Raw genomic sequence first — 21581 nt, 5'->3', positions numbered from 1 at the left:
GTCGCAATCGGATGTAAATCACAGGTTTTTGACCTTTTGCTCTGAGGCCCCTTCCGCAGTGGCTCCATGAAGCTTTCAAAAAAAACCTCAAATGAACATTTGATCAAACTTTTAGCTTATTTACACACTACTTGTTTTGTTAAGGTCTCTTAGCTCTTGGCTTAAAAGAGCTATAAGAAAAAAAAAAAAGGTTGAAAATTCGGGAAAAGCAATGCACAACTCCTTAAAAGTGCAAAAATATCAAAATTGTCTCATAAAAAGCTCAAATAAAATTGGTGACGCCACTAAAATCAGGTCAAAATCGGCTGGAAATGTAATGAGACTTGATTGAAACTCCATATATCAATTAGCCATTTGGAATTGTTGCCTTGGCAACCAGTCGCCCCTCGGGTGAGCCTGCATTGGATGAGAGTGACATGAATGGAGATTCATAGTGTGTGTGTGGGTTTGGGTCTGTTTGCTGTACATGCCACTCTGCGAGCTGCTGTACCAGAACCTGAAGCAGTTGTCGGTGCAGCCCTACACCTGCAGCCCTGCACCTGCAGCCCTACACCTGCAGCCCTACATCTGCAGCCCAACGTGGGAGGCAGGAACGCCGTCTACCTTTGCAAGTTATTGGAGGCGAATGGCGTTCCCACACACTTACATGCTGCCTTTTTCACTTTTACTACTTTTAATATATTTAACTCCTTGTTTTTCAACTTGAATGAAGTAAGATTAGCCACTTTTTTGTATTTTTTGTATTTGTATTCCCTCATTTTGTAGGAATTCTTCCCGTCGGCGATCCAGATTGTGCTTCATGTCGCAATCGGATGTAAATCACAGGTTTTTGACCTTTTGCTCTGAGGCCCCTTCCGTGGCTCCATGAAGCTTTAAAAAAAACAAACTCAAATGAACATTTGATCAAACTTTTAGCTTATTTACACACTACTTGTTTTCTAAAGGTCTCTTTGCTCTTGGCTTAAAAGAGCTATAAGGGAAAAAAAAGGTTGAAAATTCGGGAAAAGCAATGCACAACTCCTTAAAGTGCAAAAATATCAAAATTGTCTCATAGAATTGGTGACGCCACTAAAATCAGGTCAAAATCGGCTGGAAATGTAATGAGACGTTGATTGAAACTCCATATATCAATTAGCCGTTTGGAGTTGTTGCCTTGGCAACCAGTCGCCCCTTGGGTCAGTCTGCGTCGGATGAGAGTGACATGAATGGAGATTCATAGTGTGTTTGTGTGTGTGTGTGTGTGTGTGTGTGTGTGTGTGTGTGTGTGTGTGTGTGTGTGTGTGTGTGTGTGTGTGTGTGTGTGTGTGTGTGTGTGTGTGTGTGTGTGTGTGTGTGTGTGTGTGTGTGTGTGTGTGTGTGTGTGTGTGTGTGTGTGTGTGTGTGTGTGTGTCCAGGGCTCCAGAGACGACCTGATATCAACTGGATCCACAGACAGCAGGAGAATCAGCACGATGCTAGAAAGAGACCACGGTGAGCTCAGGAACAAGATTTTTGAACTTTTGAAATGAACTTTTCAACTGTTTCAACACAATTAAAAAAATCACACAAATCCCCGTAGTCGTCGTCGTCCTCAAACCTGGAGCCGTCGCGTCCCCCATCATCGTTTCCCCTCTTCAGCTGCCGATATTCAAACGGCGACGCACCGGGAGACCTGAGTTCCAGGTTTTCTCCTGACGCATCCTGTCGTTTTGCAGGTCTGCCGGTTCAGAACGGCCACGGCGTGAGGCGGGACGACTCCAGGGGCTCCCTCTTCATGGAGCCGGGGACCCCAGACAGCATCGAGGTGAGGAAACTCCCCTCGTTGATTTTTTTATTTTTTTTTCCGCCCTCGTCGAACTTCGTGGGCGAAAAAGCCGCAACTGTGCTTCTAATGCGCGGTCTCATTTACATAATCTCACCAGTCTGACACACTCAGTTCAGTTAATGACACCCGCTAGTGGCTAAAAAAGCCCGGGATTACTGAGTAACCGACGTTTCCGGCCGTCTGGGATGCGGGAGTGGAACCCGAAGCCACATGTAAACAAAAGGCTTGTTGATGGTCGACCTGGAACAGGTGTGGTTCCCCTCCACGCTTCTGCCGTACTAACAAACTTGTTTGAACAACTCGTCGGATGGAAGACTCATCCGACACTCGATCCTCGAAGTCAACTCCCTGATGTTTGCGTGTAACACGAACGCCACTTCCAGCATGCCTCCGGGGTGTTTGTCCATTTTTTAATCAGGGAAATCAGACAAACTGTCGAAGCGTCGACTAAAACAACAGTGGCTTCAGTTGGGGGAAACGTCCCACTGCAGCATTTTTTTTTCACCTTGTGAATGGTTTTGACGCCACTGTTGATGGTGAGGATTACGGTAATCGACTCTGGAAATAACACAAGCATGGATTTGTTTTTCAGCGTCACTAGAATTTCACAATTTTAAGAAATGTAACAGAAGTGGGGGATGAAAAAAAACAAAAAACATCCTGCTATGTAGTCTGAAATGCAAGAGACAGGCCACAGCAAGTGTGATCTTCAAGGTAGAAACCTCATCTGGGGCTTAAATTGAAGCGTATAACCTCATTCTTTTTACATCCTATTGAGAAAGTGACCTTCACATTGCAAGAAAACACAAGTTTACGTTGGTACTTATGACACTAGATTGTCGCCCTAAAGTGGAAATGCTTTCCTGCCCTCCCATTAAACCTTTACCTCGAGTTGAAAAGCCCTGCTCTATAAACCGGTGTTTTTCAACCTCTTTTGAGCCGAGGCACTTTTTTGTTTGGGAAAATCTAGAGGCACACCACCAGCTGAAAATGTGAAACTCTGTAGCCTCTATTAACAATATAAAGTCATTCTCATCAACGTTTTATCAACGGGAATCAAATAAATCCAGAAAAAAAGTATTTCCCAATTTCTTTTTTTAATTTTCACTCACTCAGTGTGAAACCTGGACCTGATGGATGAAGAGCTGAGATCCTGGTTCACATTCTTCCTTTTCAAAAACTTCTCCATCACTGTCCATTACTCCATTACTTTGGTTCAAGATGAGAACGAGACTGACGTCTGTCAGTTTCCATTTCACCGGCAAAGTTCTGTGCTGCATCTAGTGGCGACGTGTATTTAAACATGATTACTCTGCAACACTGTCGGCTGTGAGAGCAAACGTTTTTTAGAAAATGGGATAATTTCCCACGGCACACCTGACTAGATCTCGTGGAAACACCAGTGTGCCGCGGCGCGGTGGTTGAAAAACGCTGATCTATAAAGTGTAGCGTGACACGGGACATGAGATTTCCCTTCATTGTGTGTGTGTGTGTGTGTGTGTGTGTGTGTGTGTGTGTGTGTGTGTGTGTGTGTGTGTGTGTGTGTGTGTGTGTGTGTGTGTGTGTGTGTGTGTGTGTGTGTGTGTGTGTGTGTGTGTGTGTGTGTGTGTGTGTGTGTGTGTGTGTGTGTGTGTGTGTGCCTCCGTGCTGCAGCTGCAGAGGCGCTGCTCCACCATGAGCTGCAGCCCCGCGCCCCCGGCGGGCCGCCTGGGCCTCTACGAGATCCGCGGGCTCCTCTTCTGCTTCCTGCACCTCTTCAAGACGCTGTCGGAAGGTCGGTGGTCGGCCGTCGCCGTCGTTCGTTTTCCACGTTTGTTTGTCTGTCGTTGCGGTCTTGACGGCGACGGCCTGCGTCCACAGACACGCTGACGGCGTACTGGAACAAGCTCGGCCCTCAGGATGTGGGGAACTTCCTCGACCTGCTGGAGTGAGTAGCGTTCCGCACAATGGCCTGCTGTGATGCGTTGGGAAAAAAAACCCCCGTATGTAAAAACGCCGCGACTCTATGCAAAGTAATGCGTTCCCCCCCCCCCCCCCCCCCCCTCCCTCCACCCCCTGCAGGACCTGCCTGGTCCAGTTTCGCTACGCGGGAAAGAGGAACATCGGCAGGTAAAGCACTCGCCATACGTTGATCGATGTTCCGTGAAGGATCCTTATCGAGCTGAAAGGGCCTTTTAGCCTCCTGGTCGTTTGGAAACGCGCCAGTTTTTTAGTTTTTTTTTAATCATGATTGCTGAAAGCTCCGTCCACAGTCACCTGGATAAACTCAGTGGGAACGTCTGAATAGTCCCTCCTCGCCACTTTTCCTTAACAACCCCGGAGTTTAACTTCCGGTGGCGGACATGATAAGGAACGTTTTGAATTCTCAATGACCAAAAAGTGGAAAGAGCCGAGGAAACACTGATGCATCTTTTTACCAAAGCAGATGAGCTCATAATTCCCACTCATCCAAGAGTTCAGAGAAACTCCGGATGACTCGGCACACAGCGTGTTAATTTACCAACATGATGATATGCCCTTAACAACTTTAAATTGTCTAAACCTCATATCCCAACTATGAACGTTATGTAGTTGTTGTACAATGAACAGCAAGGTAAACGTTTTGTGAAGCCTATTCTCAGTTTGGTTGGTTATTTATCCACCTGCAGCCTCTTTTCCATTCGGTTTCAACTCAAACGTTGTGAGATCTGAGATTATATCAGCCTTTTGAGGCAAGGAGGGTTTTTAAATGCGTCTTCTGTGAAATGTGTAGTTCGTTCACCACTCTTGATTATTATCACGTGATCGTTTTTCTGCCGTGCTCGTTTGCTGCAGGAGCCAGGAGGCGTGCGCGCCCAAGCTCTTCTCGTCGGACAGGAAGTCCCAGACCATGCCGGCCATGCGCTGCAACCGCGCCAGCTTCATGCAGACCAAGATCAGTCAGTTCAGCACCATGGAGGCGTCGCTCACCCTCAACATAGGTACCGACACCCAGCAGCCTCTGGGCACATTATTATCATTATTATCATTATCATGCGCGATATTGTAACGGTACTAACATGTTTCTAATAGTCTAACAAAATACCTGAGCCAAGCTCGTAAAGACGCTTTAGTTGTTGCATTGTCGAAGGAGCGTTTTAAGAAGTAATAATAAATCTTTGGAGTGTAATGAGGACAGCTAATGGTGTACTTTAATAATAATAATAGGGCTGGTAAAATGATCGCATGAACCTTTTAGCGTTTTTTTGATTTGACGCACTGAAATAAATCAACCTCGTAACGGCCAATAATGTAAAAATAACCGTTTTCAATGTTTTAAGTGGTAAAATATGTTTTACATCTATGACTGAGAAACTGTTGAGAGTTTAGTAATATTACTGTGTGGGCTTTATTACAGAGATTGAAAGCAGCATTAATTAATTATTCATTAATCCACGCTTCATGACGGTTTCATATAAGTCAACAGATTCAGGGGGAAAGAAAACAGTTTCCCGTCTTAATTGTGGGAATAATTACAATCAATTGTAGTCTGAATTAAACTGTTTAGTTGGCTTTTTTTCCAGAAATTAGCAGAATATATATATATATATATATGTATATGTGTGTGTGTATAAATGTGTATATATATATATATATATATGTGTGTGTATGTGTGTGTGTGTATATATATGTGTGTATGTGTGTGTGTGTATATATATGTATGTATGTATGTATATGTATGTATATATGTACTGTATATGTATATATGTGGGGAAAATTTTGTATATATTTTTTGAGGTTTTATCATTTACAGAAAAGATTATTTTCCCTATTTTAATGCATAATTTGCAGCTTATTAAGTTATTGGCTCCGTTACATCTAAAACGGAGACGCTAACTCTTTGAAAAAAGGAACGAAGTTCGAAGAAACATGAATTCCAACGAACGGACTGCTTGTAATTGGAGCTGGGTTTTAAACTTTATGACTTTATGGAAACTGGTTGCACAATTCCCTGCTCCGACGTGGGGGGTGGTTATTCCCTCGCCAAATATTTGAAGAGGTTCAGTGAGAGAAAATAAAGCACCTGCTAAAATAACATCGAGTGAGAAGCGAGTGGCGATGACGTGTGTAATCCAGCTTTAATTCAAACATGGCAGGATGACAGTGTGTGTGTGTGTGTGTGTGTGTGTGCGTGTGCGTGTGTGTGTGTGTGTGTGTGTGTAGGGACGGGTCCTTCGGAGGCCGAGATCCACCACCAGGCCCTCCTGGAGGGGAACATCTCCACCGAGGTGTGCCTCAGTGTCCTGGACGTCCTCTCCCTGTTCACCCAGTGTTTCAAGGTACAGACGCACACAAACGGCGGCAAAAAAAAAGCGTCGTCCATTTATTGCAACACGGAGAGACGGGGGCGTGGAAGAATCGGATTTCGTTACGTGGAAGACGATGGAGAACGAAACCGCACGCTTAAAAAAAATATATATATATAAACAAACCGAGGCCCGGGCAAATTTGTTTTAGTGATCACCGTTCAAACAACAAGGCAATTAAAACACAGTGCTTTACAAAGAAATAAGTAGTTGAGTAAGTATTTGACTGAGTGTACATGGATGGACTTTACTCTGCGCTTTTCCCGACTGTCCAAGAGTTCGAAAATGGAAAAAAAATAACCTTCATGGTGAAGCTAAAAATGGATTTATTTGTCAAACACTGGATAAATATGCCAAACAATGTATAAGAATAAGAATAAGAATACTACAGACTGGAATGGATGCCTTGGTTTATACTTGAATTTTCTTTATGTATAATTACTTGAATTAATCCCAATCTAAGTATTGATACGACGCTACACCTGTTTACTCTGGATGCTCAATGGTTAAATGTTTTTTTTTTTTCCTTTTCTTGTTATTGTTTTACTTAATTAAAAAAAAAGAAATGTCATTGACGTTTTTAGCCACGTTTGTCTTTGTTTGGCCAACTTGAATTGTCCCGTCTCTCGTCTTTCAATAAAAACATAATAATAAAAAAAAAGAAAGTTTATCCAGGGACTTTCATGCTATTTTACCCGTCATTAATGAATAAAAACGGTGATTCTTGAGTCGCCACGTCGGCCAGGCGAGAGGAAGTCTCTGGCGCCACGCCAGCCGCAACGCAAATACTTTTATTTTGACGCCACATGATTGATTGCAGGGGGGGGGGGGGGGACTTACTCTGACGGGGAGACGCGTAATTTGTGGGCGACTTTGGGGATGTCAAATACCTTTTTTGGGGGGGAGGGAGCGTCTCCTCGTCAGAAGACAAAACACGTCTTGACATGCCTATATTCTTTATTTATTTTTGAACGTGGGATCAATTTCAAATAGCAGTTGACGATAATTCAGCCCCCCCCACAAAAAAAAGCCACAAATCGCACGTCATTTCTCGCCTGTTGTGGCAAATTAACGTTTCCGTCACAGCAACACCTGCGCCACCGTTTTCCACTCGTTGAAAATAGCGTAAAAGTCCGGGATAAACTTTTTATAATTTTTTTTTTATTGACAGACGAGAGACGGGACAATTCAAGTTGGCCAAACAAAGACAAACGTGGCTAAAAACTTCAATGACATTTGTTTGTTTTTTTTATTAACCATTGAGCATCCAGAGTAAACAGGTGTAGCGTTGTATCAATACTTAGATTGGGATTAATTCAAGTAATTATACATTTAAAAAATTCTAGTATAAACCAAGGCATCCATTCCAGTCTGTAGTATTCTTATTCTTATTATTATACATTGTTTGGCATATTTGTCCAGTGTTTGACAAATAAATCCATCTTTAGTTTCACCATGAAGGTTATTTTTTCCCATTTTCTAACTCTTGGACAGTCGGTTCCCTCTGAATTCTCCACTTTTTTTAGCTGCAGCTTAAAGGAATATTCCAGAGATATCCATCTAATGTCTGCATTGCTCGTGTCCTATAACCCAGAAACGTCGTTTTAAAATCGAATGGGATGTCAAGTGTGAAAAAACGTGTTTTAAGGCATCATAAACATCAGACCAATATTTTTGAAGAATGGGACAAAGTACATGGTAATGATGCGCTAATCTGGAAACCACAGTAATCATAGCTCCTGCTTCCTTTCCCCATTTATTTGTTATATATTTTGTTGAATGACGATTAAGACGTGTGATACTTTTGTACAGTTTTAACAGTTATTCCTCCTTTGAAGTTGTGATTTATACGCTTCGGTCCGAGATGAACCTTTTCAACAACTTTGATTATTTTCTGTTCTCCAGTTTTGTTTTGTTTTTTTTCTGGCAGTGAAGTCACGGCGACGACATTTAATTTCACGGTTCACAGCAGAAACATTGAATTATCTGATAATTCGCGCTTTGCAGTGCTCCAAAATCAACTATTTGCTTCCTCTTAAAAAAAAAACCCCAAAAACTTCCAATTCAACTATCTTTTAAATACAAAATATAAAAAATTCTCCAAAATGTCTTAATAACATCTAAATAATTGGTTCATAGAATTCAAATAGCCACCATTTTCTTTTTTTTAAAGTATTGCATTTATATTCAAGCTCAATACTTGAGGCAATGTCCAACAAAACGCCACGTCTTGTCTGTAATTACGGTATTTAGCCTGACGACAGCACTTTTAAAAATAAATAAATTCCTTTTCATAGCGTCATCGTCTGCAACATGCGAACACAAAACAAAACCTCAGAACGTCGACGGCTTGTAGCAGCCAAAGATGCGCCGATGGACACGAGTGTCGCCGACATTTTAAACCCTTGTTATGATTGTTGGGGGGGGAAAAAAAAACCCAAACTGTTATTACAATGTACAATATTCTGATGTGAAGACATAATTAATGAATGATATTATGCCCCGCCCCCCCCAGACCCAGCTGCTGGACGGCGACGGTCACAACCCCCTGATGAAGAAGGTGTTCGACGTCTATCTGACCTTCTTCAGAGTGGGACAGTCGGAAGCCGCCATCAGACACGTGTTCGCCGCGCTCAGGGCTTTCATCAACAAGGTGTGTGTGTGTGTGTGTGTGTGTGTGTGTGTGTGTGTGTGTGTGTGTGTGTGTGTGTGTGTGTGTGTGTGTGTGTGTGTGTGTGTGTGTGTGTGTGTGTGTGTGTGTGTGTGTGTGTGTGTGTGTGTGTGTGTGTGTGTGTGTGTGTGTGTGTGTGTGTGTGTGTGTGCGCGCGTGAGCACTGTTGTGAAATGTGTTTGCTGCAACTTGCCGATTAGCGGAAAGAGTGACGGGACTGTTTCGAGTCGAGCAGCTCGCGGGAAGTATCACAAGGCCGTTGTAAACTTGGACACGTTTCGTCACCTTCCAACCACACATGTATTTTATTGGGATTTTATCTGCCGCGCCGACGCGACATATCCGAGTTCCGAATGCCCTTTTTTTTTTTTTTTGCAAAGTAACAAACTGGAAAACTCTGAATCACTCTCGATAACATCCAACCCGCTGCCTTCTGCAGTCAACGTGTTGGTTAAATGGGGTCCAGCTGTGTGCGCTCGCTAATGTCATGGATCCAGATGTTCTGTGGCCTCAGAACGTCAGAGTAGCTCAGAGTTGACAGAAAATGGGCGGAGCCAATAGAAGAGTCTGGAAAGACTTGAGACAACATTCAGCGGAGAGAAAAGCTTTTTTTTTTTTAGATCAACAAATCAAAGTACTGTTAAAAAAAAATCCACATTTCACACACGGAGGTGTTTTGTTCCCCCCCCCCCCCCGCCAGTTCCCGTCGGCGCTGTTCAAGGGCCGCGTGACGCTGTGCGAGGCGCTGTGTTGCGAGGTGCTGAAGTGCTGCGTCTCCAAGCTGGCGTCGCTCCGGGCCGAAGCCTCGGCGCTCCTCTACCTGCTCATGAGGAACAACTACGAGTACACCAAGAGGAAGACCTTCCTGCGCACGCACCTGCAGGTACGACGCCGCCGCCGCTCGTCCTTCACGAGTCCACCTTGCACTCCCCTCGCACGGGTTCTGCCGCTTCACCACACTCTCCCTCTCTCTCCCCTTGCGTTTCAGATCATCATCGCCGTGAGCCAGCTGATCTCCGACGTGGCGCTCACCGGCAGCTCGCGCTTCCAGGAGTCGCTCTCCATCATCAACAACTTCGCCAACAGCGACAAGGTCATGAAGGTAGACGCTCACGATCCTCAGCGCGATTCCCGGCCGCTTGTTTTGGCTGGAGAGTGTCCATTGATAGTTCTGTCTTTTGACTTGCCCTGATGTTCCTGCTGTGTAACAGTCCACAGGCTTCCCCTCGGAGGTGAAGGGCCTGACCAAGCGGATCCGCACGGTGCTCATGGCCACGGCCCAGATGAGGGAGCACGAGAAGGACCCGGAGATGCTGCTGGACCTGCAGTACAGCCTGGCCCGGTCCTACGCCAGCACCCCGGAACTGAGGCGCACCTGGCTGGACAGCATGGCCAGAGCCCACCTCAAGAACGGAGACCTGTCCGAGGTACGGCCTGCCGAGACCAGCGGAACCAACAAGCGTCCTTCAGGATTGGACACTCCGGCCCGTTGGCTTCTACCGCCGTCCTTTAAGCGGGGATAATTTGTCCCTCTTCCCTGTGGCGTACCGCAGGGTTTGTTACTGGGTCCCATTTTGTTTCCAGCTCACGTTCTCCCTCTGGGCCACATCCACCAACATCACCATTATATGTATATATTATTATTATATTACTTACGTGTTAATTTCAGGTCAGTCTAAACCTCCTCCAACCTCTTCAAGGTGAAATACGTCGGTTTTTGGTTTCACATTATTGATGATCTATGATTTGATCCATTAATCTCTTCCCCATGTGTCTCATCGTCAACAACAATGATAATTATTTATTAGGTCATTCTGTCTGGAAGGTTGAATGTTCTTCCTGTACATGTGTGGCTTTTCTGATTGTGGGTTTGTGTTGTAGCTAGACATCAAAGATGATTGATTTCATAATACATTTTTAGCTTTCTTTTTTCTTTCTTTTTATTTAACTCGCCTGGCCGTCTTTCCCAGAATCAACCGAGCGTTTCTTCACGCAGCCTTGCGGTGGAATGACACAAGCTGCATGTGTTGTGAAATACTGTGCTTTACCTCGCCGGGACTGTTTTGCTCGGATTAAAGCTCCGATGGGAAACACTTGAGAGACGTGATTCACTTTTAGAAAGAAATAGACCACAATACAATCCTGTTTGTCTGAATTAGGGGGAGATACAGACAGAGAAACTCTATTTTGTTTTGTGCAAATAGACTAATTGTTGCCCCATTTGAAGTGTGATGTGAATTTTCGTAAAGTTCCACAACAATACTGCACGGCCACCGTTTTCTACATTCTCTTGTTTTGCAAGAGGAGGAAACGTAACTTTTGTGTGTACATACTTGTCTATACGCGGTTTTGTCCTCGCTGAACCCGCCGCCTGTCTCTTGTCTCCGCAGGCCGCCATGTGCTACGTTCACGTGGCTGCGCTCGTCGCCGAGTACCTGCACAGGAAAAGTAAGATGACTGGTTCTGTAAACAAAAACCAAACTGCCATCGGAGGGGCCGTTGTGTTTCTCCAGTGCCCACACATGCAATGATTCATAAACGTTTTTTTTTTAATCCCCCCCCCCCGTCTTTGCTTTCCACCCCTAGAGTTGTTCCCCAGCGGCCTCGCCGCCTTTAAGAGGATCACGTTCAACATCGACGAGGAGGCGGCCATGAAGGAAGACACGGGAATGCAGGACGTTTACTACACCGAGGTGCCACTCTTGTGACCTTTTTGGTTTTTTTAGGGACCTCGGCAATGCCAGGTCCCTTTTGTAATTCGTCCGCCGCCGACAAGTGCCTAAGTTGCGGATGTTTTTGAAAAACATTTCATGTTCCACCAGCGCTGCGTCATTCACACCACAATTGAAGTACCGTACACCAGACTCCGGCTCGGGGGCACCTGCCGAGTACCACCTGAGATTTTCAGGTGGATTGGCTAGCTTGCAGCCTAGCATGCCCGTTAGCATGCTAGCAAATGTTGTCCGATTGAGCTGAAATTTGGTAGGTGGCCTAATGGGGACGCTGCGGTCACGAATCACTAGTTAATTAGCTGGTTTTGATGCAGTTTTTTCAAAATAAAAGTAATTCAAAACATTTTTTTTTTTTTTTTAACTTAAAAAATGATCAATAACCTGTCTAGAGGATCGTGGCCACCCCGACGGGCTTGAGCGAGGTCCCGGCCAATGCAGCTTTAATTTTTTTTATTTATTTTTTTCTCCACTGTGAAAAAGCGAAGGATGTCTCTGCGCGTGGCGACTGTGGCGGTCTCTAACCCTCTGCCCCCCCCGACCGTGTCGCAGGAAGTGTTGGTGGAGCACCTGGAGGTGTGCGTGGAGGCGCTGTGGAAGGCCGAGCGCTACGAGCTCATCACGCACGTCGCCAAGCTCGTCATCCCCGTTTACGAGAAACGCCACGAGTACGAGGTAAACGTTGGGGCTCCGGCGGCGCAGGAGGGTCTGCATGTTTTTAAAAAAAATTATAATAAATTTGAAAGCGAAAAAAAAGCGTCAAAGGTCACCCTGCAGGGCGTGGCCATGTCAACGAGGAAAATTATTTATTTATTTATTTTTAACAGAGGATTCAAGACTGCACATTCACTCCATCACATCTCGGGCATATGCAAAAAAATTTTTTTTTTTTTTTTTTTTTAAATCTTTATAGCAGAAACTGAATGGCCCGATGAAAACCGGTTTGCGGGTTTGCAAACTCGTTAATGCTCGGGCCTTATCGGTGTGCGTGGGGATCATTGCAGCTTGAACATGGACGTTACTAAAGTAGAAATGTAAACAACTTCCGGCTCCGTTGACTCAGCTATCAAGTCGCACTGAACAATGGGGAGCTCAGGTATTCAAAATCTGTGGGTGTGTCACTTAAAGTCTTTGGAAGCACAGCATGAAAGTATTCCACTACTTGATGCTGAAATAAAATTCTATTCCCCAATGGAAAATAATGACAGTATTTCTTTTTTTTTTTTTGTTAATTTATTTAAGTCAAATATTTTATTGGGAACAGATAATACAGGTATAACATGATATTACATCTTGCATTCCCAGGTGTTTAAATATGCATACAACATAAACTGCAAAACAACATATGCATATATATATATATATATATATATATATATATATATATATATATATATATATATATATATATATATATATATAGTTGTGCAAAGACAAAGTAAATAAACAAACAGAAAATAAACATTGTTCCATATCTTCAATGTTTCAGGGACACATTAGTGAGTCGCATCTTAAAACGAGTCACGTTGTCATCAACCTCCATGTGTATATGTATATATATGCGTATGTGTATATATATATGTTGAACAATACAAATCCAATCATCATTGGTCGGAATATTGTCACATAGCCAGTTTCTTTGCAGCCATGACAGTATTTCTAATCCAATTTGAAATTAAAAACACTCTGGTAAGCCGAGTAGAAGTCATCAGCTCTTTGAACTGGGATTAGAGGTTAGATCAGATCAGGTGAGATCATGAGGGATCAGATCAGGTGAGATCATGAGGGATCAGATCAGGTGAGATCATGAGGGATCAGATCAGGTGAGATCATGAGGGATCAGATCAGGTGAGATCATGAGGGATCAGATCAGGTGAGGTCGACTCCAGTGTGCGGAACGGACGATTACTGTGTTGCCTCCGTAACGACACGCCTTTAAACCCGGAGCTCAGTCTGTTTTATTTGTTGTTGTTTTTTGTGAGCTCACCTGAATTCCAGCTAATCATCATCTTCAGGTGTCACGGTGAGGCACCTGAAATTGCAAGTACTCAAGCCAGCTGTGTTATGTTGGCACACGCACTGCTGTGTTGAAGGAGGTTGATTGGCAGGAAGATAAGACGTTTTGGCTCGAAGTCGTGAACTGGCAACTGCCAGTCATCCAATCGGCGCCGCCGCTGATCGGTTGTTACCTGATCCCGTCGTGATCCAACCGGTTTGGCCACATTCTGCGTTCACTTAGTTGTTACTTTCCATCAGATCATAAATAATGGCGATAATAGTGAAGCGTCGTCGGCGAATAATGTAAATGAACACACTGTGACGCTTCCCTCCTCCCGCGCCGGTGAGCCGTCCACACAAACAGACCGACTCTTGTCGTGTCTTTACTTGATTCTTCTTTTTTTTTTTTTTTTTTCCTTTATCCGGCCAGAAACTGAGCCGGCTGTACGACACGCTTCACCGGGCCTACAACAAGGTCATGGAGGTGATCCAGTCGGGGCGCAGGCTGCTGGGGACTTACTTCAGGGTGGCGTTCTACGGACAGGTGAGCCAAAGGCGCTGACGGGCACGAATGTCAAAATCCACAGTGGCTGCAGACTGAAGGTTTTATTTAATTCTGTTGGAAATTGTTTTGAAAAACACTCTTAATAGGCGTCTTTCAAGGTGAATTACAGTTGTGTGGAGCAGCTCCCCACGCCAGTTGTGTGTGTGCGTGCGCGCGTGTGTGTGTGTGTGTGTGTGGAGCAGGGCTTCTTCGAGGAGGAGGATGGGAAGGAGTACATCTACAAGGAGCCCAAACTCACCGGCCTGTCGGAGATCTCCCAGCGGCTGCTGACGCTCTACGGGGACAAGTTCGGGCCTGAGAACGTCAAAATAATTCAGGATTCCAACAAGGTGAGGGGGTGAAAACAAAACCAATCATTTTGACGTTAGAAAAAAAATGTGTTTTAAAAAAAAACTCACAACCAAATTGTATAAAATTATTACAAAGTCAGACAAAGATGTGGCAATTCCACATCACAAATGGGAACAAGACCTGTCACTTGCTCCTGATGCCAACATCTGGACTCAGATATGCAATAACATCTACAGTGTGTCTACAAATGCAAATCTACAACTGATGCAATACACAGAAACTCACCTTCTCAACTATCACCCTCCACTCACCACACACTAAACTACTGCTTGTAGCCAGAACCAATCGCCAAGGAAACCACACTCACAAACTGGAAATCAAAAAATTATATCCGGAGACATCAATGGAAGAAAAATCTGCCGTCTGACTATATTATTATTATTATTATGGAATCTCAGTCGACACTCCCTGAATTTATGACAATAGAACCTCGATTCCAAAACAAACTCTTTCAATTTCTACAAAATGGATCATTTCACTTTTTTTTCTCTCTTTTGCTCGTTTATATGTTACCAAACTATTTCCTTTCTCCTCTGTTTCCTCCAGAAACAGAACCAAGTCACACTTAGTATTTCATATACAAGCACACACACACACACACACACATGATGTAAATAGTATTTGAGGTAACACTTGTTTTTCTTTTGTATATAGAATGTATTGTTCATTTTCGCACATCTTTGGAATTGTTTACTGTTTTGTATTGTTTATTTGCACTACCTTAAATACATTTAAAAGAAAATTACTTTCAGTTTGCATTTTTGAGTTTGTGTGTTTCTGAGGCACTTTGTGTTGTTTTACGCTCAACCAATCAAATCCACACATCTTCCAACTTGAAATCGACGCCCCCCCACCCCTCCCCCCTCCCCCCTCCAATCCTCCAGGTGAACCCCAGAGACCTGGACGTGAAGTTGGCCTACGTCCAGGTGACCTTCGTCAAGCCGTACTTCGAGGAGAAGGAGGCCCCGGAGAAGAAGAGCGACTTCGAGAAGTGCCACAACATCAGCCGCTTCGTGTTCGAGACGCCGTACACGCTGTCGGGCAAGAAGCACGGCGGCGTGGAGGAGCAGTGCAAGCGGAGGATCGTTCTCATCAGTGGGTTGAAAAAGAAAAAGAAAAAGAAAAAAAAAAAACGAATCCGGAACGTCGAATAAAAAACGGGTTTCGCCGAAAAGCCGATCGCTGAAACAACCGAAAACTTTCACAATATTGGTTCCAACCACTGTTATAGCAAGTGTTTGCTGGAAGACAATACAATATATTCGTTATTTAACTTTTTATTTAACCAGGTAAGTTTAATTTACAATATCGTGTCACAACCACGACTGTAATTATGTCCAATGATGGATTAATACATATAAATAGGGCTGCTTTTCTTAGAAACAAAATGTATTATGGAGTTTTTTTTGTCCAGTTTGTGCATCAAAAAGAAGTTTTATTAACATACGGGGGATATGGAATATACAGCATTCTCTCAATTATGATGGTTTTCTTTATTACGTCACTGGGAAAAGCAAATGACTTGGAAAAAGTTATTTTGAGCAGGTTTATTTATTCAAGTAGAATTCTGAAATGTGAATAAAATGAGACTAAACCAAATAAGAAACGTTTGTTTTTAATGGCAAAATGAATCCGTGTGGCTCCTGCAGCTGGAAACACCTTCCCGTACGTGAAGAAGCGCGTGGAGGTGGTGGGGGAGAAGCAGGTGGAGCTGAAGCCGGTGGAGGTGGCCATCGACGAGATGAAGGCCCGGACGGCCGAGCTGATCAAGCTCTGCTCCCACCAGGAGGTGGACATGATCCAGCTGCAGCTCAAACTGCAGGGCTGCGTCTCGGTGCAGGTGAGGAAGGGAAAACGGGGAAAACCCAAAAGGACGGAGCCGCGAAGCAACGATTGGTCACTTCTAAGACTTTTGAATTTATTATACGTCCACCTGGTGTGTACCGCCACTGAGGTCTGAACAAATGTTAGACACAACAACCTAAATCTGATTCACTCATTTGAGATGGGTCGTTCAGAAATTCATCACCTTTAAAAAAAAAAAAAAAAAAGGACAACAAAAAAAAATTTGGGCTTTGATGACGCGGTGTCATAAAGACGTAAACTTTCTCTGATTTGATCTGGAGGATTCAAAACACGATTCTCTGCCTGCTTTGTTCTGCGGTTCTTCTCTTCACACCCGGAGAGAAGCGGTGGAATGAACTCGCCACGCCGTCGGGCCGGTTTGAAAAAGAAAGCAATGTCAATCATCCGTGGCTGAAATAAAGAGCATCGCGTCATCAATTGGTTACAAAAGCTCCCGGAAAAACAATGAGACTCGTAGATGAATATTTGTTGTTGTTTTTTGTGTGCATTTTTATCAGAATGTTGTTTCGTTAATATCCGGGAGCCATATTTAAGTTTTTCAAAAGTTTCTTTTGTTTCTCCGAGAAATTCCGGGAAATTTTTACTTCCGTTTTTTTATTTGGTCTTTACAGAACGACTCTCAGATTTGCGCTCGGAGACTAGCATGGGGTTACTTTATTTAAAAGCGTCGCCATCATGCCATGCAGTCTGTCACCACTGGTGTGCGGCTGAACACTGGGGGTTTTTATATATTTTTTTTTATTTTGCGCAGGTGAACGCGGGGCCCATGGCGTACGCCAGAGCCTTCCTGGACGAGGGCAAATCCAACCAGGCCGGCGGCAAGAAGATCAAAGAGCTGAAGGACGTTTTCAGGTAGACGTTGAGCGCGGGTGGTTGCTGGGTGGTTGCCGGGTGGTTGCCGGGTGGTTGCTGGGTCACCAATTCCAATGTGGCTTGCAGGCGCTTCGTGGAGGCGTGCAGCCTGGCGCTGGACATCAACGAGCGGCTGATCAAGGAGGACCAGTTGGAGTACCACGAGGGCCTGAAGGCCAACTTCAAAGAGATGGTGAAGGAGCTGTCGGAAATCATCCACGAGCAGGTGAGACGCCGGAGTCCCCGTCAATTTAAAGCTCGGTGAAAACCCGAATTTCCTCTCCGGCGCTTGTGTCCGTTAGCATGTGACCCTCCCTCACTCCCCCTCCTTTCCGCCGCTGAACTAACCTCTTTGATTCCTCTCTCCAACCCGCTGCACTAAAGCTTTGAGGATCAAAAGGTAATGTCAAGAGTTCTTGTTGTCTTTTCTGTCTTTCCTTCAGTTATCTTATCACCCAACTTGCTTGATGCACGGACCCACGATTGGGTTTCACCTCCACATTCCTCTCACCTCTCGCAAGCTAGGACATGCCGATTATCGCGACCAGCTTCCCCGTTCTGTCAGGAGGCGCAGCTCGAAGTAATCAAATGTCACATTCCCCCAACCAGGAAATCCAAAACAAAAAAGCAGGCGGTCGTGTAACATTCGAAGCCAGAAATAAGACTCTCACGTGTCAGAAGTAGGTTTTTAATGTCCGTGGGACTCGTGTCCACGCGGTTCAAGTCAAAACTCTAAACCTTTGATCCATCGTCTGTCCAACGGCGCTCAGAGCCGCCGACAACCACACGTTTAAAAAACGGCTCCCGTTTTTAAAAACATTTTCAAAAGCGCCTCCTCCAAATGCAACTTCGCCAAAACTGCTTTCACAACAATCCAGTTTGGACTGTTTCACGTCAACAAATCAAAGCGAGCAGCGTGAAATCAGACGGGACAGTAAGGTCTTTTTAAAACCGCCATTTCTGCACTTCGGCCTTCGAATCGAACGCTCGACACTGAAGAGGCGGCCATCTTTGAATTGTCGGTGACTTGATAAGATGACCGACAATATCTTGAGCAAGATTTTATTTTCATACTTCCTTTTCTCTAGAAACTGTTCTTTTACCACGATGAAAGATGGAAAAATATTAAAGAAAACTTGTCATTTTTAAAGTTATTCCAGCATCGGGTCCAACAGGTTGTTTTATTTTTTCCCACATTCAATTTGTGAAACTAAAAAAAATTTTTGAAAGTGGGTATCAAGTATTAAAATGACAGTAAAGGTAAAAAATACATTTGAAGTTGAATTTCTTGTTTTAAAAAGGGTTTAATTTGAGCAGCAACTTTAATATTACTGATAATGAGAAGAAATCCCTGACAATAGATTTAATTGCCCCATTTCTAAAATATTAAAAAAAAAAAAAATTCGCTGAAATAATTTATTATTTTTGGCAATAAAATATTTTTAGGGAATCAAGTGAAGTAAATGAAACAACATATTTTTGAAAATGTGAAAAGATGGAATATAAATAGTAAGAAATATAAAAGCGAAAATATATTTTCTGAAACAAATCTGAAGACAAAAATATATTATAAAATAAAAAATTTTTAAAAATCATCTTTATAAAGCACAGATTTTGTGACAATAAATAAATTGACATGAGTGAGGACATTTTTCTGAAAAAAATTAAGAAGTAGAACTGAAATGTCTCAAGATAAATTGTTCTTATTTATAATAAGGTAAAAAAAACAAAAAACAAATGAGAACCTTTTGTGTGAAACATATATTTTCAAAATATATATTTAATAACCAATCAAGTACAATTTTCTAAAGATGGAAAAATGGATTAGAATTTAAAGAATAAAGTCAAAATTATAGGAAAAACCTTAAATGTTTGGAGGAATTAAAAAAAATTGAATTTTCAAACCTTGAAGTAGAAAGTATGGGTTTTGAGAACAACAAAAAAGGTTGAAATCATCAGGAAAGAAAAAGAGTAGTTAAGAAGAAATCCCCGAGGATGAAGTAGAAAATTGTACAAGCAACGTTTTAAATGATTTATCCTAAAATACGACGAATATCAGTTTCCCAAGAAGAGAAAAGAATCATTTCGAAACCCAATTTTCAGATTAAACTCAAATGTTTGGTGAAACTCTTCTCTCAGTTTTGAGTTGAAGGGATAAAAACCAGACTTCCTGCCCGTCGGGTGAAGTCGAACTGGTTGAGAAACCAAGTGGTTGTTGCGACAAGCTCTTCTTTCTCCACTCGTCGTCTCCGTGTCGTTTGTTCTGATCCGGGTCTCTCTCTCTCTCACTCTCTCTCTCTCTCTCTCTCTCTCTCTCTCTCTCTCTCTCTCTCTCTCTCTCTCTCTCTCTCACTCTCTCTCTCTCTCTCGCCCTCCAGATCTACCAGGAGGACTTGATGCGCTCGCTGCTCCAGAACTCGCTCCACGTGTTCCGCGCCATCAGCGGGACGTCCACCGAGCTCGGCTGAGCCTCGACCTTTGACCCCGCCCGGGCCTGCACGCTCGGCTGCGGGTTCCTGCTGAGTCATGCTCGGCTGCGGGTTCCTGCTGAGTCATGCTCGGCTGCACTGCACTTTCTTCCACTGCGCGACTCGCTGTTTGTGACTTTTGAGCAATTTGTTTTTCTCCTCCTCCTCCTCCTCCTCCTCCTCCTCTTCCTCTCACTGCAACGCCGCCTTCGACACCTATGCAGAACGACATGTCTCCTCCCCGCCTCATCGTTCCACCGGTGGCGACCGGCAGCATTCCAGGCCAAAGCAAAAGGAAAAGACGCGGGTTTGAAGCCGCCATCGGGTGTTTTGGAGATAAAAGTGCAGTCAAAACACAAGCGTGATTGTTTTCCAAGATGAAACGGGGTATCGTGACCTCCGTGGCGCGTCGGACGTCCTTCAGAAGATTCAGACAAAACCAGGAAGGAATCACACGAATTTGAGGAAAGGTTTTTCTTTTAAATCGGCTCCTTTTAAAGTTTCACTTGCACCGGTTTTACAAACAATGAATTTTCTCTTTAAAAATTTTTATTTTTTTACATCAAATCTTGTGTTAAAACGATTTGCACGATTCAAATCAGGACTTTTAATTTTTAATATTCAACTCAGACAGGAAGTTGAGGAACTTCAAGAACAAACGGTGTGAATTTGGACATTTAAATTATTCTTTTTTTTTAGTATTGAGTCTTTTTGAAAAGTGAGAACTTAAATTATTATGAATTCTCCGCGTCGTAATTGTAAGTAATTCTCTTAAGTAAGGAGGATTTTTTTTTTTTGCTGATGCGGGGAAACCTCTGGGGCCGATCCACTCATGTTAAATCCTTCAGGACATTTTATTTTGAAGGTTTTTGGCCGCCAGAAAACCTTGTTTTCATTTTTCCACGAACAGACGCGTAAATGTTTCTACACATTTGCCCTCACAAGTATTTGAAATATTGCCGAGTCATCGTTTTCCTTGCCAGACTTCGCCTCCCGGGGGCGTCGCGTTGGACACGATTGTATTCCATGACTGAGATTTCTCAGTGCGAGAGCTTCCGAAACGATCAGCAAAACCTTTAAAAAAAACCAAACTGGCATGAGAGCAGAACCAACATGGCGGCAAATAAGAAAGCGACCCCAGAGAGGAGACGTGACAAAAACTCCACTTGGACCCAGTGCCTTCGTGCTCGACTGAAACATTTTCTCCTCACGGTATTTCACAAAGTGCTACACTGAAGCGAGCAGGTGGAAGACGAGTATTTAAAGCTGATGTACAGAGATCCTTGCTGTAAATGAACGTCTGTGTCCATGTGTGTATTATATTTGTTCCTTTCTGTCCCGGCAGAGATGGGTTTTTTTTGTTTGTTTTTTTTTCATTTCTATTGCATTAAATGTACCGAGGTGCAGCTGCTTGTCAAACTTTACTTTGTAAAGCCTTTTTTTTTTTTTCAAATAAATCCTGTAGGGGAAACAAACAAACAAAAACATCTATGAGCGAGTTTCTCTACATCTACAAAACTCAGTCTTTCGACAATTAAAGACGACCGTGTGATTTCGAGGAAGTTCGACCCCGAAGCTTCTGTTTAAATCAAACTTGAAGAAGAAAACTTGGAAGACGCTGTCAAAATGGTCGTCCCAGGTTGTGTCTTTCCGCAGAACCTGTCCCCCCATTTTTTTAAATTCATCTTTCTTTAAGGGAGACGATGAGACGCCTCGAGATTTATCCCAAACCAAAGTCTTTGTCTTTACCTTCAGGCGAGACACTGTTAAAGGAAATTGTCCCCATTGAGAGTCCTCACCCTCCATTCACCCTTTTAATGAGCGTCTCCGCCGCCATATTGTCACGTGATTCCCAACTTTAAGGAAAATTACAAACTGTCACCCGAAGAAATGTTGTGACTATGTTGCTTGTGTTCTGTTAATAATTGTAAATTGAAAATGAATATAAAGCA

The 21581-nt window shown here is 43.5% G+C and overlaps 1 protein-coding gene across 1 annotated transcript in view; it reads left to right on the top strand.

Moving 5' to 3' along the window:
* Window positions 1–21099, top strand: part of dock11 (dedicator of cytokinesis 11) — a 54684-nt gene extending 33585 nt beyond the window's left edge. The window contains exons 33-53 of the mRNA XM_080519295.1: window positions 1395–1470; window positions 1695–1783; window positions 3458–3578; window positions 3665–3731; window positions 3866–3913; window positions 4619–4764; window positions 5987–6102; window positions 8645–8782; window positions 9501–9683; window positions 9789–9902; window positions 10012–10227; window positions 11191–11248; window positions 11387–11493; window positions 12082–12204; window positions 13958–14071; window positions 14275–14421; window positions 15328–15538; window positions 16093–16283; window positions 17061–17161; window positions 17249–17387; window positions 19540–21099. Of these exons, the coding sequence (XP_080375421.1) occupies window positions 1395–1470; window positions 1695–1783; window positions 3458–3578; window positions 3665–3731; window positions 3866–3913; window positions 4619–4764; window positions 5987–6102; window positions 8645–8782; window positions 9501–9683; window positions 9789–9902; window positions 10012–10227; window positions 11191–11248; window positions 11387–11493; window positions 12082–12204; window positions 13958–14071; window positions 14275–14421; window positions 15328–15538; window positions 16093–16283; window positions 17061–17161; window positions 17249–17387; window positions 19540–19629 (2595 nt within the window). The 3' untranslated portion in view covers window positions 19630–21099. The remainder of the gene's footprint in view (window positions 1–1394; window positions 1471–1694; window positions 1784–3457; window positions 3579–3664; window positions 3732–3865; window positions 3914–4618; window positions 4765–5986; window positions 6103–8644; window positions 8783–9500; window positions 9684–9788; window positions 9903–10011; window positions 10228–11190; window positions 11249–11386; window positions 11494–12081; window positions 12205–13957; window positions 14072–14274; window positions 14422–15327; window positions 15539–16092; window positions 16284–17060; window positions 17162–17248; window positions 17388–19539) is intronic.
* Window positions 21100–21581: the final 482 nt, after the last annotated feature.

The sequence above is a fragment of the Blennius ocellaris genome (genome assembly GCF_963422515.1).
Source record: "Blennius ocellaris genome assembly, chromosome: 23".
NCBI classification, from domain to species: domain Eukaryota; kingdom Metazoa; phylum Chordata; class Actinopteri; order Blenniiformes; family Blenniidae; genus Blennius; species Blennius ocellaris.
The sequence above is the reverse complement of the archived record's forward strand: the minus strand, read 5'-3'. Positions and strand labels throughout refer to the sequence as shown.